The 20,282-nt window shown below is 38.0% G+C and overlaps 1 protein-coding gene across 8 annotated transcripts in view; it reads right to left on the bottom strand.

The window, feature by feature from the left end:
* Nucleotides 1-20,282, bottom strand: part of HIBCH (3-hydroxyisobutyryl-CoA hydrolase) — a 146,333-nt gene that overhangs the window by 74,501 nt on the left and 51,550 nt on the right. For all 8 annotated transcript variants that reach the window (XR_013518842.1, XR_013518841.1, XR_013518843.1 and 5 more), the window contains 4 exons: nucleotides 9,743-9,880; nucleotides 7,778-7,862; nucleotides 4,091-4,171; nucleotides 1,269-1,321 (listed from right to left, as the gene is read on the bottom strand). Coding sequence is in view for 5 of the 8 variants with exons in the window: in XM_078327082.1 (XP_078183208.1) it covers nucleotides 1,269-1,321; nucleotides 4,091-4,171; nucleotides 7,778-7,862; nucleotides 9,743-9,880 (357 nt within the window). In the remaining 3 variants the exon portion in view is untranslated. The remainder of the gene's footprint in view (nucleotides 1-1,268; nucleotides 1,322-4,090; nucleotides 4,172-7,777; nucleotides 7,863-9,742; nucleotides 9,881-20,282) is intronic.

The following is a 20,282-nucleotide window of genomic DNA, read 5'->3' as shown; positions in this document are numbered from 1 at the left end:
ATATGACTGTCCACTGTTCACTGAACTTAAACACAAAAATACAGTTTTTCCCAGATCTGTGGGACTTCGGGTCTTCATTTCTGAGGGCTCCTATGTAATGTAAAACTTTGATTAAATAAAAGCTTCTCTATGTTAATCTGTTTTTTGTTATATGGGTAATGGCCATGACCTCTGCAATTGGTGAGGAAAAGACATTACTTTTTCTCTCCTCCACTACCTTTCTAGGCTCAGTTCAATTCACCATCTTCTCCATGCAGTCCTTTCCTGCCATGAAGACCCATTCTGACCCCTCACCTCTTTAAAGGCTCATCTTTGTCAGTGCCATACAATTTACCACTTGTTTTGTAATTATTTCTCTGACTCCAGGTCAAGTTAATCAATGTCAGTTACACTTTAGACTTCTCTGTAATAACACAAAGGCAGAATATTTGTCAACTGACAGAAATGCAGTTACAGAGAACTTCATAAAGAATCCAAACCCTTCCACTAAGGTTTAATTTTGCACAACAGGTACAATTTAGGCAACCGAATCTCTAATACTGAGTTTAAAAAAAAAACAACTCAACATTCCAGTTTCTTATCTGAAGCTCTTGGAAGCAATCAGTTTATTTATAAGTAGAAAAAAGGCTTTATATATTAAAAGATAAAAACATAATCAGTTTCCATCGCTTAAAAAAACTTGCTAATTAAAAAAGTTAAAATACCATGTAACATATATGTTCTATATATAGAGAGTTTTCTTTTTTTCTTTTTTTTTTTTTTTTTGAGTCAGTCTCACTTCGCCACCCAGGCTGGATGGAGTACAGTGATGTGATCTCAGCTCACTGCAAGCTCCACCTCCTGGGTTCAAACAATTCTCAGTGTCAGCCTCCAGAGTAGCTGGGATTACAGGTGTGGGCCACCACGCTAATTTTTATATTTTTAGTACAGACAGGGTTTCTCCATAGAGGCCACACTGGTCTCAAACTCCTGACCTCAAGTGATTTGTCCGCCTCAGCCTCTCAAAGTGCTGAGATTACAGGCATGAGGCACCATGCCTGGCCATATAACATAATTAAGAATATAAAATATTCTTTTGGGTTGGGACAGTCTAGAAGTACTATAAGCAAATATTATATTCCAAATCTGTCAGGATCCAAAACCCACACAATTTTGTTTTAATGAGATCTATTATATTACATGCATCACCTCACTTCTGCTTAATAATTATTAACTTATTTTTAATACAACTCACTCATATCAATGATCAGAGTAAAAAGTCTACTTACCCCACCCATTGTAATTCCATGAAGAAGTGCAACATAAGGTTTCTGGCAAGAACCTGAAAGAGAGCTGCAATTTTAGTTTTAGTGTTTAAAATACTTCCCTTTTTCTAAAAAATCACATTATATATACTCTAAAGATTTTCTCTAGGAAATTCTAGCAAGAAACACCAAAGAAAAGTAAATGGCTTATAAAATACATATTTTTAAATGTCAATCCAACACAATCCTGATTATCTATTCATTATCATTTAACAACATAACCTTCCATTTTAAACAAAAGCCAGGGCCCAGTGTGGTGGCTCACACCTGTAATCTCAGCTCTTTGGGAGGCCAAGGTAGAAGGATTGCTTAAGGCCAGCAGTATGAGACCACCCTGGACAATAAAGCAACATCTCATCTCTTAAAAAAAAAAAAAAAAAAAAAAGGCCAGGTGTGGTGGCAGGCATCTGTAGCCCCAGCTGCTCAGGAGGCTGAGGTGGGAAGAATACTTTATCACTTAAGCATAGGTGAGCTGCAGTCATGCCACTGTACTCCAGCCTGGGCAACAGAGCAAGACCCTATCTTTCAAAAATAAAACAAAAAGGATTTCTGCCAAGATGGCCAAATAGGAACAGCTCTAGAGCACAGTTCCCAGCGAGAACAACACAGAAGGCAAGCAATCTCTGCATTGCCAACCAAGGTACCAGGTTCATTTCAATGGGACTGGCTGGACAGTGGGTGTAGCCCAAGTAGGGCAGAACAAGGCAGCACAGGGTGCTGCCCCACCTGGGAAGTGCAACTAGATGGAGAATCAGGGACTCTTCCCCTCTGGTACTCCAGTTCAGATACTGTACTTCTCCCATGCCCTTTGCAACCCACAGGCAAGGAGATCCCAGCAGGACTGAAAAGCACTGCAAGTTACTAGCACAGATCTGAGCGGCAGCTGCGGCCGGCACTGCGGGTCATTGGCACAGATCTGGGCAGACATTTTGACTATGCTGGATGGAACTTCCTGCTCCCAGGAAAAGGGGGAGCTGAAAGCAGGGAGACACGTGATATGGCTTGGTGGGCGCAAGCTAAAGCCCTCTCACTTGAGAGTTTCACAGCTAGTACGTCAATTCAACCTTGACCTGGGATGATCGAGCTCAATGGGGGAAGGGCATCCACCATAGCTGATCTTACCTGTGTAAACAAAAGTCAGAGGAAGCTTACACAGCAGCTGGACTGAGCCTGTGGCAGCCCAGCAGTGCCTCTGCAAGCAGACAAGGGACAGACTGCCTCCTCAAATGATTCCCTGACCCCTGCATAACCAAAAAGATGACACATACAGGAGAGCTCTGGCTGATGACTGGTGGGTACCCTTCTGGGATGAAGCTACCAGAAGAAAGATTAGGCAGCAACACTTGCTGTTCTGCTGCCCCCGGGGGTGATTCCCAGGCCAGAAAGGTCTGGAGTAGACCTCCAGCAGTCCTACAGCAGAGGGGCCTATTAGAAGGAAAACAAAAAGAAATAGCTTCAACATCAACAGAAAGGACGTCCACTCAGAGACCTCATCTGAAAGTCAGCAACTTCAAAGATCAAAGGTAGATAAATCCACGAAGATGGGAAGAAACCAGCACAAAAAGAATGAAATCATCAAAGGCCAGAATGCCTCTCTTCCTCCAAAGAATCACAACTCCTCACCAGCAAGGGAACAAAACAGGATGGAGACTGACTTTGAAGAACTGACAGAAGCAGGCTTCAGAAGGTGGATAATAACAAACTTCTTGAGCTAAAGGAACATGTTCTAATCCAATGCAAAGAAATTAAAAATCTTGAAAAAAGGTTAAACAAAATGCTAACTAGAATAACCAGCAGAGAGAATAACAAACGACTTGATGGAGCTGAGAAACACAGCACGAGAACTTCATGAAGCATACACAAGTTTCAACAGCTGAACTGATCAAGCAGAAGAAAGGATATCAGAGATTGAAGATCAACACAATGAAATAAAACAAGAAGGCAAGATTAGAGAAAAAAGAGTGAAAAGAAATGAACAAAGCCACCAAGAAATATGGGATTATGTGAAAAGATCTAATCTACGCTTGATTGGTATACCTGAATGTGATGGGAGAATGAATCCAAGCTAAAAAAAACACTCTTCAGGATATTATCCAGGAAAAGTTCTCCAGCCTAACAAGGCAGGCCAACATCCAAATGCAAAAAATAGAGACCACCACAAAGATATTCCTCAAGAAGGGCAACCCCAAGTCACATAATCGTCAGATTCACCAGGGTTGAAATGAAGGAAAAAATGCTAAGGGCAGCCAAAGAGAAAGGTCGGGATACCCACAAAGGGAAGCCCATCAGACCCACAGCAGATCTCTCAGCAGAAACCCTACAAACCAGAAGAGAGTGGGGGCCAAAATTCAACATCCTTAAAGAAAAGAACTTTCAACCCAGAATTTCATATTCAGACAAACTAAGATTCACAAGCAAAGGAGAAATCAAATCCTTTAAGAACAAGAAATTGCTGAGAGATTTCTCCACCACCTGACCTGCCTTACAAGAGCTCCTGAAAGAAGCACTAAACATAGAAAAGAACAACCAGTACCAGCCACTACAAAAACATACCAAATGGTAAAGAGCATCGACACAATGAAGAAACTGCATCAACTAATATTAAAGTTGATTAAACTATTTTGACTGAAATAAGCACTCAAAATAGTTTAATCATCTTTATTGATGCCTAGCACATGGTATTAAAAGTTTAAGTAAGAATGTCTATTGAATACATTTTTGACAAAGTATACTGTCCACCTCATTTCTTGATTCCATTTCAAAAGCTCTGAGCAGCACACACATACCAATAGCATTGTTCAGCATATACTCTTCTCTGAAGAAAAGTGGAGCTATCTTCTGGTTTGCCTTTTCAGCTTCTGAGACCACTAGGAAGGAAAGATTACAAATCAAAAAAAATGATTTAATAGCCAGCATTGTCAAGTAGATTAAAAGTACTATGATAATTAAATACTGGGGGAAAGGGAGCACTCTAAAATGACTTGTTAAAATTTTGAAGTTGCCCCTGCCATAGACATATTATAGTAACACATCCATAGTCCAAAGTCAAAGCTTCAAGGCAAAAATTCCTATTCTCATTTTTCATTGCTTCTTACAAAATGTTAGATTAGAAATTATAGGCTGGGCATGGTGGCTCAAGTCCTGTAATCCCAGCACTTTGAGAAACCAAGTGGGAGGATTCCTTGAGGCCAGGAGTCTGAAACCAACCTGAGCAACATGGTGAGACCCTGTCTCTACAAAAAATTTTTAATTAGCTGGTATGGTGCTCTGTGCCTGTAGTCCCAGCTGCTCAGGAGGCTGAGATGAGAGGATCACTTGAGTCCAGGAAACCGAGGCTACAGTGAGCGATGCATCACACCACTGTACTCTGGCCTGGACAGAGGAGTGAAACTTCTCTTTAAAAAAATAATAATATATTGCAACAAACTGCATTTTCTTTTGATTATTTTCCCTAGCACCTAAATTAACATTTGCTAGACATACATTTCCTTTGGTAATGTATCTTAATACAAAATGTATTATACATGTGTGTATAGTACCACAGTGTGTTGCATGTACTTAAATATTTCTGCCACATTCATTTCCCCCATAAACATTTTTTGAGCATATACTAAGTACCAAGTACTGTTTTAGGTGTTGCAGATAGCGAGACAGCAATATAAGATGGCTGTCCTGGAGTTCAGACTGATAAGAAAGAGACTACTAAAATACATTCTTTGTCCTATAAGGATGGGGTGCAGTGGTAATGGGAGCAGGAAATGTGTAATTACTTCAAAGTAGGCTTCCTATAAGAGGTAACCCTAAGCCAAGTTTGAAAAGGTAGATAAGAATTTCCTAGAAAATAACAGGAAGAAAAATTCTGAGTAGGGGAAGCAGCACCCTACAAAGGCTCAACGTCAAGAAAGAAGAGTAAAATCAAGAATCGAATAGTTTTAAAAGACAAAAGGAAAAAGGTGAGGCTAGAAAGGCAAATAACATACTGACATTTTTATCAATATCAATAGAAATGTAACTTCTCAAAGACATTGCTACAGCATACTACTGCCTGGCTTAGAAAACAAATGCTCAGTAAACATCTACTGAATAGTGAACACTATCAAATGATTTCACTTCTACTGCAATCTTCTATTACCCAGCGTTCACGTCTCCTACCATATTCCTCCTCCAGTCAATTTCAAGACTGCTATCAAAGTTTTCTCTTTTATATACTGCAAGCTGGTATGCCTTTCCTGTCTTTGAGTCCTATGAATATTATCTATTAAAACACAAACTAAACATTTCATAGATATGTTTCCTCTTTTATGGTAAAGTATTACATACAAAATGTTGTCTACACATTTTTACACTAACTCTAGAATTCTCTTTTTTGTTTGCTTTGAGATAGAATCTCGCTCTGTTGCCCAGGCTAGAGCAGAGTGGCACATTCTTGGCTCACTACAACCTCCATCTCCTGGGTTGAAGTTATTCTCCTGCCTCAGCCTCCCATGTAGTTGGGGGTACAGGTATACACCAACACGCCCGGCTAATTTTTGTACTTTTACTAGAGACAGGGTTTCACCACGTTGGCCAGCCTGATCTCCCAACCTCAGATGATCTGCCTGCCTGGGCCTCCTACTCTGGAATTCTGATATCTCTTCCTTCAAAATGTTCCAGGAAAGATGTGACATCTACTTCTGTCATTCTGAGGTTTCACTGATATATACCTAAACAAATAAAAAAAGACTTTGTCTTTGTCTACTGTCCTTTATTCAGATCTTATCACTGCTTACCAATTCTAAAAGGAAAGGAATATAAGTTTTATTGCCTTTGGAATTAAGCTCTTTTATCTCAAAAACCTTCTCAAATTTCCTTCTAATTTTTTCTGATACAATTTTTATTCTAACCAATTAGTTCCATATAAATTAAATGTTCTTCATAATCATTTTTTGAAAATTTTCTGAGTGTCCACTTACTGTCTTGAACTATGATCTTTTAAGAACTAAATTTCCCATACTTGAATCCATTGCTTTATATGTGCAAACTACAATAATTCTAGAATTTGTAACTGTTATTTCCAAATATCAGTATAAAATTAGGTCTATATAAAGAAATAGCTCAGTCAGAAGAAGCTAATAAACTCAATACATAAAGCTCTGCCTATCTGTAAACTGACAAGATCACAGGCCACAAGAAACGCTAATTGAAGGCCGAAAAGCAGTCTTTTAAAAATATGCATGTTGTTGGGAGGCCAAGGCGGGCAGATCACCTGAGGTCAGGAGTTTGAGACCAGCCTGGCCAACATGGTGAAACCCTGTCACTACTAAAAACACAAAAATTAGCTGGGCATGCTGGTGGGCACCTGTATGTAATCCCAGCTACTCGGAAAGCTGAGGCAGGAGAATTGTTTGAACCCGGGAGGCAGTGGTTGCAGTGAGCCAAGATCACACCATCGCACTCTAGCCTGGGCAACAAAATCAAAGCTCTGTCTCAAAAAAAAAAAAAAAAAAAATCCATGTCGTAGGCAAAACAATAGATTCAAAAACAAGTCAGCTAACAGATCAGTTTAAGCAATCAAAAGTTTCCATTAAACTGCAATTTTAAAATTAAGTTAAATTTAATAAGCATTTGAAATTATGTCCTGAATCCAGCTTTTTTCCTATTCCTAATGCAATGGTTTACATAAACATTAGTTTGGTGAACAAGCCCAGATTGTTTTCTTAATACAATACAAACAAACAAATATACAAAATTTAAACACAAGGAAATAAACCATACCTGAACCCTACCAATTCCATAAGAAACAAAATACAAATGTAAAGTTTCAGTATATTGTATATATAATATGGACAATTATAGTGGTTATGATATACACATGGCACGGATCCTGAAAACAAACATTTCTTCTCTCTTAACATTTAAAAATGTGTAGAGACAGACTGACCTGAACAATTATAAAAAATAAGGGGAGCTTCCCTTATTTATTTCAGCATGTTTAAACACATGTAAAAATATATTTACAATGTAACAGGATAAATAAGTTCATAGAAGACACTTGCTTTGCGATCATGAACAGTGGGAAGCATAGAAAAAGTTATGGAAACATGTGAGAGCACGTCATACTTGAGAATGGCAAGCCACTCAACATGGCCAGATTGTCAGGTTTGATGACTAACAGAACTGCTTAATATAAGCTCTTCTAAAATATAAAGTGGACCCACATACCATAATTGGACATTTTGTGATGATTCAGAGAGAGAGACAACATATTTAAATTTCTAAAGGGTATCGGTGTAGTGAGAAAAAAATAATCAGCTATGCTCATTTGCTAATACTAACCACAAAAAGTCTTAAAATTCATTGTTTCTAAGTTAAGAATGTATTAACTTTATAACAAAAAATTCTAAGCGAATTACAAATTATTACAAAAATTTAACAATACTTGATCAGTTCTAGTGGGGCAAAAGAGCATTCAGGTGAAACAAAAAAATTTTTACCTCTGATATCACCCCCAGCACAGAAAGCCTTTCCTCCAGCTCCCTTTATAATAATCAGGAAAGTTTCAGGATCTTGTTCCCACTTCTATTCAAATGTAAAAAAAAGATGGTATAAGCACATTATAAATACAAATTCATTAAAGTTACACGCATATGCACATATATACATACAATCATATATTCATATATGTGTGTGACAGTACATATTCTTCTATAAGATATGCAGAAGAACTAATCTCATCCCATTCTTCATTGAATGAACTTCATTTGCCTTTCTCAGATAAAGTAGAGACTACTTCAAAAAGGCTGCTAGACGAGTACACCGAGTGATCCAAATTTCAAGACAGCACCTGAAATCTCTGCCATAAGTTTGATAGCAAGATGAACAAGTATGGGCTTAATAATAGTAAGTTATATAAACATAAATTTAGAGAAAAAATCAACCCAAGACAGCTGATAAATACAGCAATAACCTTTCTACTGTGCTGATACAGGGCTCTCTGTCCTCCTCACAAATGTATAAGTAACAGAAGGAAACCACTTATGATACTGATTAAAATATGCAACTGATTTTGGTTTGGTAAAGACAGCTAATAAACAGGATGAAAGAATCAAGAGCCAATGAAAATGTGAAAGTCTAGAACAATGGACAAAAAGGAAAATTAGTTAAGAAAACTTAACGGGGGTTCTATCAATCTATAGATCTAAGGTTGAGTATCCCTTACAGGAAATGCTTGGGACCAAAAGTGTTTCAGACTATTTTAGATTTTAGAATATTTGCATACACATTATGAGATATCTTGGGGATTGGACCCGAGTCTCAACACAAAATTCCTTTATGTTTCATATACACCTTATACATATAGCCTGAAGGTAATTAATTTTCCCTTAGGGACGCTGAATAAACATTGTGTTGTGCACTCATGTTTGACTGCGAGTCATCAAGAGGGAGGTGTGGAACTTTCCACTTGTGGAGTCATGTCGATGCTTAAAGAGTTTTTTAATTTTGTAGTGTTCTGAATTAGGATGTTCAACCTCTACTAGAGAATAAATATGTAACACACAAGGAAGATGTAGCTGAACAGATGTGATTGTCCAAAAGGTTCATGCAATATTGGAGTACATTAATTACACTAATAGAGAATTTTTCTAACATGAACATTTCTAATTTCTTCCACTCTGGTCCAACTCTAATTTGCAACAGTTGGCTTATTTCTATGTATCACATGTTTGACATATTATAAAGGTATCTCAAACAGAAACACAAGAATGGAAGACAGATTCATCAAATGAGAACTAAGGAATTGGTAGCCAGGGGAAAACTAGTATTTGTTCAACATCTACATAGCAGAATGTATTAGGTACTTACATAGTCTATTCACTTAATCTTTACATATCATCATCTCCATTTCAGAGTTGAGGAGAGTGAGGTACAGAGCTTAACTTTCCCAGCCTACACAGTTAATAAATAGAAATCCAAGTTTCAAACCAGACAGTCTGACTTTAAGTCCTGTTTTTCTACTATCCCATGCTGTTCACATAGAAAACTTTATGGCCTTCTCTGAGAAAAAGCAGAACAAGCAGTTTAAAAGCAGCTGTCTTCAAATGAAAAGGCCATCATGTGGAAGCAAATTAGATTTGTACTCATGCTCTTGGAGGCAGAGCCAGTATCACTGGTTTAAAGGTCAGAGAAACACAGAGTGCCAGAACACAAAAAGAAACTTGCAAACAAATCAGTGCTACATAAAAGTCAAAGATCTGTCTAAGGAAGCATCGAACTCCCTATCACCAGGGATGCTCAAGAATAACTCCATAGGGGAAGCACTGAAGCCTCAAGAATCAATGGGGCTTAGCTAAACACACATTCCAGGGAAATGTGATTGTATGGGAGAAAATACCAGAAATGTCCTATCATGATATTCTTCTTTAAAAAATCCAAATAATTGCTATAAGAAAACTACAAACCTTTAGCTGTGGATAAATCTGCCGAATCATATTAAGAGTCAATGTATTTAGCACTTTTGGTCTGTTTAGTGTTATGACTCCTGCACAGCCTTTTTTTTCCAATAGTACTTCTGTGGCATCTGTGTGCTTGGACATTCTCTGTATAAACAAAGAATAACTTTATGACAAAATTTCTTAAGTTTTTATCACAAACCAACATCAAAACATACATATCAAATGCAAACCTTACATATTAATGATAACCAAAGGAATGAGTAACTAGGTACTTCTGGCAAGTTTCTAAAGTTATTTAGATTACATAGATAAGCAATTCCAAAGCAAATCATGTAATTCCAAAGCTCAACTTCCGAAACTTGTCTAATGTTTCTAAAGTTATTTAGATTACATAGACGAGCAATTTCAAAGCACACACCTCTTAAATTTTTACATTTTTTATTTCACAACTAATTGAATAAGCTGACTTATCATAGAGCCCAGTCTGGAATTTCTTGGATACTGAAATACTCTTAAATCTTTTAATTTACTACTGTATGTCAAACTCTATGTTACATGCTGATAAAGCAAAGAAGAAAGGGCCAATAATTCTGACTATCGTAGCTATGGTCAACTTGAAAATAAAGGTGATATTTGAGTTGGGGCTTGGTGTATCCCAAGAAAAAGGCGAGGCGAGAATTCCAGGCAGAGGAAACAGCACATGCTAAGCCATAAGCAATGACTATTTGGAAATGTTAAGATGTTAAAACATTTGTGGAACAAAGACTGTGTTGAGGAAATGAGTGATGAGAGGATAGGCAGAATAAGTAGTCTGCAGCCAGATTATGACAGACTTAATAATTGTGAAGAAGTTGCCTGCACACTGACTTAAGGCCTTACACAATATAACTTAACCACCAGGTCTCACTACTCAGGTATTTTGCAGTATTAACTAATAAAACACCTGTGAGGAACAGTTTTAACTATACAGTGGTTTCCCAGGACTCTGCTATATTCAACCATTAGGACTCATGACACCACCATTCTTTTCTAAGTTCTGGGATACATGTGCTGAATGTGCGGGTTTCTTACATAGGTATACATGTACCATGGTGGTTTGCTATACCCATGAACCCATCATCTAGGTTTTAGGCCCCTAATGCATTAGGTATTTGTCCTAATGTTATCCCTCCCCTATTCCCCACCCCCCAACAGGCCCCAATACATGATATTCCCCTCCCTGTGTCCATGCATTTTCACTGTTCAAACTCCCACTTAAACAGAGAGAGCATGCAGTGTTTGGTTTTCTGTTCCTATGTTAGTTTGCTGAGAATGATGGCTTCCAGCTTCATCCATGTCCCTGCAAAGGACATGAACTCAGTCTTTTTTATGGCTGCACAGTATTCCATGGTGTATATGTGCCACATTTTCTTTATCCAGTCTATCCTTGATGGGCATGCGGGTTGGTTCCAAGTCTTTGCTATTGTAAATAGTGTTGCAATAAACATTCATGTGCATGTGTATTTATAGAATGATTTAAAATCCTTTGGGTATATACTCAGTAATGGGATTGCTGGGTCAAATGGCATTTCTGGTTCTAGATCCTTGAGGAATTGCCACACCGTCTTCAACAATAGTTGAACTAATTTATACTCTAACCAACAGTGTAAAAGTGTTCCTATTTCTTCACAGCCTCACCAGCATCTGTTGTTGCTTGATTTTTTAATAATCACCATTCTAACTGGCAAGAGATAGTATCTCACTGAGGTTTTGATTTGCATTTCTCTAATGACCAGTGATAATGAGTTCTTTTTTCATGTTTGCTGGCCACATAAATGTCTTCTTTTGAGAAGTGTCTATTCATATCCTTCTTCCACTTGATTTTTTTTTCTTGTAAATCTGTTTAAGTTCCTTCTAGATTCTGGATATTAGCCCTTTGTCAGAAGGATAGACTGCAAAACTTTTCTCCCATTCTGTAGGTTGCCTGTTCACTCTAATGAGTTTCTTTTGCTGTACAGAAGCTCTTTAGTTTGATTAGATCCCATATGTCAATTTTGGCTTTTGTTGCAATTGCTTTTGGTGTTTTAGTCATGAAGACTTTGCCCATGCCCATGTCCTGAATGGTATTGCCTAGGTTTTCTTCTAGGGTTTTTATGGTTTGGTGTTTTACATTTAAGTCTTTAATCCAACTTGAGGTAATTTTTGTATAAGGTGTAAGAAAGCGGTCCAGTTTCAGTTTTATGCATATGGCTAGCTAGGTTTCCCAGCATCACTTATTAAATAAGGAGTCCTTTCTACATTGTCTGTTTTTGTCAGGTTTGTCAAAGATGGCACCACCATTCTTACTTGTTCCTTTATGTAAAGGCAACACTTAAAACCTCGCATGGGAACAGTGTGCAATGTAAAACTGAAAGGTGAAATTGAAAAATTTTAACTGGAGAAGGCCAATAAAAACTAAACAGCATACTTATTAGCAAAACAATCTAATGAAACCCAGAAATACATATTTTGACTGCATTAAGCAACATGTTCATATATTGTTTAAGTTCTTCTTTATGAAGTCAAGTTGCAAATTTAATATTGAAGTTTTGTTAAAATTATCAAAAATAAAAATCATTTATATTCACTTAAAGTTATAGGAACAGTTATTCAATAACAAAGTTGTGTCTTTTCAATTTCATTTGAATTTCTCACTGAGATTTTCTAATGAGAAATTCAAATCAAAACTTTAGCAATAGTAATATATATTTTGTAATCATATTGACAATAATCAAAAAGGCTGATATACACACACAAGTCTGATACATTCTTATGTTTAGTATAAGTAAACAAATGTACTGTAGAAGGATAAACCATTACAGAGAACCTGAGAAAAACAGTCTGACAACACTTTTTTTTACAGATAGATACACATGGTTTTTATTTTTCTAAAAGCTAGGAAATACTGCCAAGGATTTTTTTAACTTTTATTTTAGGTTCAGCGGTACATGTGCAGGTTATATAAATTCATGTCATGGGGGTTTGTTGTACAGACTGTCATATAAGCCTAGTACCCAATAGTTATTTTTTTCTGATCTTCTCCCTCCTCCCATCCTCCACCCTCAACTAGGCCCCAGTGTCTATTGTTTTCCTCTTTGTGTCCATGTGTTCACATCATTTAGCTCCCACTTACAAGTGCGAACATGTGGCATTTGGTTTTCTGTTCCTGCATTAGTTTGCTAAAGATGATGGCTTCCAGGAACCTCCACATACCTACAAAGAACAGGATCTTGTTCCTTTTTATGGCTGCATAGTATTCCATGGCGTGTGTGTATATCACATTTTCTTTATCCAATCTGCCACTGATGGGCATGTAGGTGATTCCACTGTCTTTGCTATTGTGAATAGCACTGCAGTGAACATACGTGTGCCTGTGCCTTTATGGTGTTATAATTTATATTCATTTAGATATATATCCAGTAATGAAATTGCTGGGCCAAATGATAGCTCTGTTTTTAGCTCTTTGAGGAAATCACCACACTTATTTCCACAATGGTGGAACTAATTTACATTCCCATCAATATTATTTTCTTTACAACCTCACCAACATCTGTTATTTTATTTATTTTTTTTTTTGAGATGAAGTCTTGCTCTGTCACCCAGGATGGAGTGCAGTGGCACAATCTCAGCTCCCTGCAACCTCCACCTCTCAGGATTCAGCAATTCTCCCGCCTTGGCCTCCTGAGCAGCTGGGACTACAGGCACAAGCCCAGCTAATTTTTTTTTGTATTTTTAGTAGAGACATGTTTTACCATATTGGCCAGGCTGGTCTTGAACTCCTGACCTTGTGATCCACCCTCCTTGGCCTTCCAAAGTGCTGGGATTATAGGCGTGAGCCACTGTGCCTGGCTAGTACTAACAAGGCCCAATCCTGCTTAGTTTATGAGATCAGATGAGATCAGGCATGTTCAGGGTGGTATGGCCACAGACTACATGTTACTTTTTTGTTTTTTTTAATAATAGCCAGGAAGCCGAGGCGGGTGGATCACGAGGTCAACAGATCGAGACCATCCTGGTCAACATGGTGAAACCCTGTCTCTACTAAAAATACAAAAAATTAGCTGGGCATGGTGGTGCATGCCTGTAATCCCAGCTACTCAGGAGGCTGAGGAAGGAGAATTGCCTGAACCCAGGAGGCGGAGGTTGCAGTGAGCCGAGATCACGCCATTGCACTCCAGCCTGGGTAACAAGAGCGAAACTCTGTCTCAAAAAATAATAATAATAATAATAGCCATTCTGACTGGTGTAAGATGGTATCTCATCATGGTTTTGTTTTGTATTTCTCTAACAATCAGTGATACTGAGCTTTTTTTTCATATGTTGGTTAGCTGCATGTGTATTTTCTTCTGAAAAGTGTCTGTTCATGCAATTTGCCCATTTTTTTAATGGAGTTGTTTTTTCTTATAAATTTAAGTTCCTTATAGATGCTGGATATTGGACCTTTGTCAGATGCATAGTTTGCAAACATTTTCTTCCATTCTGTAGGTTGTATGTTTGTTGATAGTTTCTTTTATTGTCCAGAAACTCTTTAATTAGATCTCATTTGTCAATTTTTCTTTTGTTGCATTTGTTTTTGGCATCTTCGTCATAAATCTTTGCCCATTCCCATGTCCAGAATTATACTGCCTAGGCTGTCTTTCAGGGTGTTTACAGCGTTGGGTTTTACATTTAAGTGTTTAATCTATCTTGACATAATTTTTGTATATGGTGTAAGGAAGAGGTTCAATTTCAATTTTCTGCATATGGCTAACAAGTTATCTCAGCACCATTTATTGAATAAGGAATCCTTCTGTCATCACTTCTTTTAGTCAGGTTTGTCAAAGATCAGACACTTGTCTATCTGAATGGCTGTAAATTAGAGTTGGTCAAAAGATTAACCTACATCAGTGTTGGAATTGGAAGTGAAGCGGCGACCATTACTCTATGAAACTGCCAGCAAGTTCCAGCTTGTCCTTCCTCTTTTGTGCTCTGCAACCAGCTTGCCCAGGTCCACCAGCAGACAAAACCTTTACCACTTCACAGTCTCACTCCAGCAGCTGGAAGTGCCTGGCCTCCCAGATTTTCTTGTAAGTTCCTACTGCCCACCTGTAACCAGCAGGTGAGTAGGAAGGAGAGTGAGTAACTCTTTTGATCCTCCAACTCCCCTTCCTGGACCATTTAATAGCTTTGTCACTACTGTGGAAGATCATATTCCCATAATAAGTCATTTATTCCTTAATATTCACAGTGTTTCTACTTCTAATATGGCTCAGATGAGTGGAGGAACACCAGGGTTCTTGTCTCACGCTGAATTAGACAAAGCAACATGAACACACATGGAGTGGTTTTAGGAGCAGAGTTTAATAGGCAAGAAACGGAAAAGAAAGCAGCAGCTCCCCTGTACAGAAACAGAGGGAGGGAGGCTCCAAAGCAGAGAGGAGACCCCATGTGCCATGGAAAAGTAGCTGCTTATATGAGTAGGCTGAAGGAGATGTTGTCTGATTTGCATAGGGCTCAGGGGATTGGTTTGACCAGGCATGTTACTCACAGAGCCTGCAAAAAAACTGGTCCTCTCACCCTAGTCTTTCAATATGCAAATGCAGGGCACCATGATGTTCCACACACATGGGGATAGGGGGAGGCAGCCTAGTTGCCAGGCATTTGTGGAGGCAAAGGCAAAAGAACAATTGGGGGAATCGCCACGTTTGGGTGGACCTAGTTTCTAATAGCCTGCATTTGCATATCAGTGGTTGCCTGCCAGCTCTAAGAGCAGGGGCTTTCCTGCTAAACAAGAAACATTTCTAGAGCTGCTATAAAAGAGAAGAAAACTTTCCAAGGATGCCTTTTCCTCTCTATCTAAAATTATTTCTTAATAATTCCTATAACATTCCCTTCTATGGAGATATCACCCTAACTGCTGTTAGGGGGTTTTGGGCCACAACTCTTTCCGGCTAGTTTCGGCTGAAAAGGGGTGTCAAATGGGAAACAGCAGCTAGGGCTCCTCCTGGGGTCGGTCTGAGGGTCCTCTGAAGAACGGCATGTCCAACCAGTGGTGCTGCCACTGGTTCAGTTTGCAGCACCATTTGGAGTTTGATTGCTTTTAGGTAAGAGGAAACAATTCAAGTTATAGTATTGAGTATACAGGGTCCAAATATTGATACAAGACATAAAAGCAAGAGAGAGCTTAATAAAGGGGTTAACGCATTCCATAAAAACGACTGAAATTCATTAAAAGAGGGACTGTAGCCACTTGACGCTGAAGCCTGCATTTTCCCTGAGCCTGTCAATAATTTTGATTTGATCTTTAAGTATCTGTAACTCTATTGCAAATAGTAGAATGAGTATAGCAATTCCCACAAGTGTGGTGTAGTAATTTTCGTCTAAAATTTTACTTGCCAAGACACAGAATTTCCCTTTAGGGGTTTATGAAGCTCCATGGTTTTATTTTCCCAAACACAGAAACCTCTGGGTTATGGACAACCTACTCACTTTTATTCCCTGGCAGAATTGGTAGGATAATTGGCCAGAACTAGTCCATTGATTCAGATATTTTTGTTAGTTCCAAGCTGCAGGAGATCACCACTTGATTCACAGGAATAAGCAGGTTAGTTTAAAATGTAAGCAAAAGGCTTAAAAACAATTATCGACACTAGGAATTAATGACAAATGTATGATAAGCTTTGGAGCACAATTTCTCTCTCCAGTCATTTTTGGTAAAAACAAATTATGATAGGATCATGTGTGTTGTTCACAGAATAAACTTTACATTTGGCCTGATTATTTGCATAAAGTGCAGCGAGAATGGTTATTTCTACATAGGCCTTTGGATTGCCTTTGATGAAACTCTGATCCACAAGCAATTTCAGATTAAGACTAGTAGGGCCAAACCTAGCCATGGATTTATGTTCTCAAACACCTGTGAATTGGGTGATCCTCTCCTGAGGTCCCAAGATAAATTTGGAGCTCCCATATCTGTAAGAAAGTGACATTCTTTACTGACAACAGATTAGAAACCCTGTGTGGGGACTGTGTAGACAAGGTATGAGGCCAGTTCTCTCCAAGGGACTTTTATTGGCTCTGCATGTCAAGCTTGATTCCCTAAGGGAAACACACCCTTTCAGTCAAAGCCTTAGTAAAATAACCAGTTTTTCCAATTGTGTCCTGTTGAAAAAGAAGCATGGATTCTTATTGCACTGATGCAAACAACTATATTGCCGTAAGTTAAGAGTAATCACAGACAGTCTTCAAATTCTAGAGAAACCAGGCAGAGAAAAATAAACATGCTCCAAATTTTATTCACAGTAGTATACCATACTCAATTATTAAAGGCCATAAATAGTTTAAACTAAGTTTCCTTGAGTCTGAAAAACAAAACAAGGATTGGCAATATTCGAAGCAAAAGTTAAGAGGCTTGCTCTAACTTTCTGAGTGCAGTCCACTTAGTTAACTCTTGTTTTGCTTGATATTTGTGAACATGTCAGTTCTGTATTAGTCCCGTAAGTTTTCTCTATTCCAATATTACAATCTTCAAAGCTATTAAAAACCTGTATTTGAGAGCATCTGTTAAATTCCTTAATATAGCTTGATTATAAACCCCCTTTTGAGAAGGAACAAAGCAGGTAACAATTGCCTGTGAATGACAAAATTTCCAGAATAGTTATAGTTGAAAACATGACTAACAAAGTTTATTTATCTTTGTGGTTTACAATAACTTTACCCTTAATTATGATTGACAGCATATACTTAGACATTAGAATTTTAGAAATCCCATACAATTTTGGAACATATATTAGTATTAACTAATATGTTACCAAGATATAACTTAAAAGAAGATTGGAAATCATTTTGGCAATCTCGTGTGACTAAACATGTCAAATAATCTTGTTTATCTCTTTTCTGAATGTCTCAGGTACCCTCTGAACCACCCAAAAACCCCAGGCACTAGGAAGGACAATTTTGAAACTTGAAGTTTGATTGTGGGACACCTGTTAAATGTTAGAGGTTTAGAACACTTGATGTTATGAAACAGAATTCCAGATTGCCATAAATTATTTATTTTGCCAAAATGACCCAAAAGGCAAAAACAATTCCTTAGTCTTTGCTATGACATGAAAATCCTGTTCAAAGCCAAATTTTACCCTTGCAGTAGTTTATTAATGTTAACCCCAATTTGTTTAAATGAAACCTTATAGATCATTAACATATATTAGTATTACTCACCAAAATATAACTTAAAAAAGACTGGACATCATTTTGGCAATCTCATGTGACCAAACACGTCAAATAATCCTGTTTACCTTTTTCTGAATGTTTCAGGGGCCCTCTGAACCAGCCAAAAAACCAGCCATCACAAAGGACAATTTCCAGATTTCCATAAATTATTTTGCCAAAATGATGACTCAAAAGGCAAAAACCTTTTATTAGCTTTTACTATGACATAAAAATCCTGTTCAAAGCCAAATTTTATCCTTGCATTAGTTTGTCAATGTTAACCCTGATTTGTTTAAATAAAACCATATATAGATCATTCCATCTAATCTTAACCAATTTGACCATGAGGTAAAATGTTCACAAATCTTTTATAACCTTTTTTTTTTCTTATTGCATTTTAGGTTTTGGGGTACATGTGCAGAACGTGCAAGACAGTTGCATAGGTACACACATGGCAGTGTGTTTTGCTGCCTTCCTCCCCTTCACCCACATTTGGCATTTCTCCCCAGGCTATCCCTCCCTAGCTCCCCTATTCCCCCAATAGACCCCAGTGTTTAGTACTCCCTTCCCTGTGTCCATGTGTTCTCATTTTTCATTACCCACCTATAAGTTAGAATATGCGGTATTTCATTTTCTGTTCTTGTGTCAGTTTGCTGAGAATGATGTTCTCCAGATTCATCCATGTCCCTACAAACAACACGAACTCATCATTTTTGATTGCTGCATAATATTCCATGGTGTATATGTGCCACATTTTCCCAATCCAGTCTATCATTGATGGGCATTTGGGGTTGGTTCCAGGTCTTTGCTATTGTAAACAGTGCTGCAATGAACATTCGTGTGCATGTGTCCTTATAGGAGAACGATTTATAGTCCTTTGGATATATACCCAGTAATGGGATTGCTGGGTCAAATGGAATTTCTATTTCTAAGTCCTTGAGGAATTGCCACACTGTCTTCCACAATGGTTGAACTAATTTACACTCCCACCAACAGTGTAAAAGTGTTCCTATTTCTCCACATCCTCTCCAGCATCTGTTGTCTCCAGATTTTTTAATGATCACCATTCTAACTGGTGGGAGATGGTATCTCAACGTGGTTTTGGTTTGCATCTCTCTAATGACCAGTGATGATGAGCATTTTTTCATATGTTTTTTGGCCTCAAGTATGTCTCCTTTTGTAAAGTGTCTGTTCATATCCTTTGCCCACTTTTGAATGGGCTTGTTTTTTTCCTGAAAATCTGTTTGAGTTCTTTGTAAATTCTGGATATCAGCCCTTTGTCAGATGGGTGAACTGCAAAAATTTTTTCCCATTCTGTTGGTTGCCGATTCACTCTAGTGACTGCTTCTTTTGCCGTGCAGACACTGTGGAGTTTGATTAGGTCCCCTTTGTCTATTTTGGCTTTTGTTGCCAATGCTTTTGGTGTTTTGTTAATGAAGTCCTTGCCTACTCCTATGTCCTAGATGGTTTTGCCTAGATTTTCTTCTAGGGTTTTTATAGTGCCAGGTCTTATGTTTAAGTCTTTAATCCATCTGGAGTTAATTTTAGTGTAAGGTGTCAGGAAGGGGTCCAGTTTCTGCTTTCTGCACATGGCTAGCCAGTTTTCCCAACACCATTTATTAAACAGGGAATCCTTTCCCCATTGCTTGTTTTTGTCAGGTTTATCAAAGATTGTATAGTTGTAGATATGTTGTGTTGCCTCCGATGCCTCTGTTTTGTTCCATTGGTCTATATCTCTGTTTTGGTACCAGTACCATGCTGTTTTGATTACTATAGCCTTGTAGTATAGTTTGAAATCTGGTAGTGTGATGCCCCCCACTGTGTTCTTTTTGCTTAGAATTGACTTGGCTATACGGGCTCTCTTTTGGTTCCATATGAAGTTCATGGTGGTTTTTTCCAGTTCTGTGAAGAAAGTCAATGGTAGCTTGATGGGGATAGCGTTGATTCTGTAAATTACTTTGGGCAGTATAGCCATTTTCCCAATATTGATTCTTTCTAACCATGAACATGGAATGTTTCTCCATCTGTTTGTGTCCTCTCTTATTTTGTTGAGCAGTGGTTTGCAGTTTTCCTTGAAGAGGTCCCTTATGTTCCTTGTGAGTTGTATTCCTAGATATTTTATTCTTTTTGTAGTGATTGTAAATGGCAGTTCGTTCTTGATTTTGCTTTCTTTAAGTCTGTTATTGGTGTAGACGAATGCTTGTGATTTTTGCACATTGATTTTATATCCTGAGACTTTGCTGAAGTTGCTTATCAGTTTCAGGAGTTTTTGAGCTGAGGCGATGGGGTCTTCAAGGTATACTATCATGTAATCTGCAAATAGAGACAATTTGGCTTC

This window comes from Callithrix jacchus, chromosome 6 (genome assembly GCF_049354715.1).
Source record: "Callithrix jacchus isolate 240 chromosome 6, calJac240_pri, whole genome shotgun sequence".
In the NCBI taxonomy this organism is placed as follows: Eukaryota; Metazoa; Chordata; class Mammalia; order Primates; family Cebidae; genus Callithrix; species Callithrix jacchus.
This window is presented reverse-complemented; position numbering and strand designations above follow the sequence as displayed.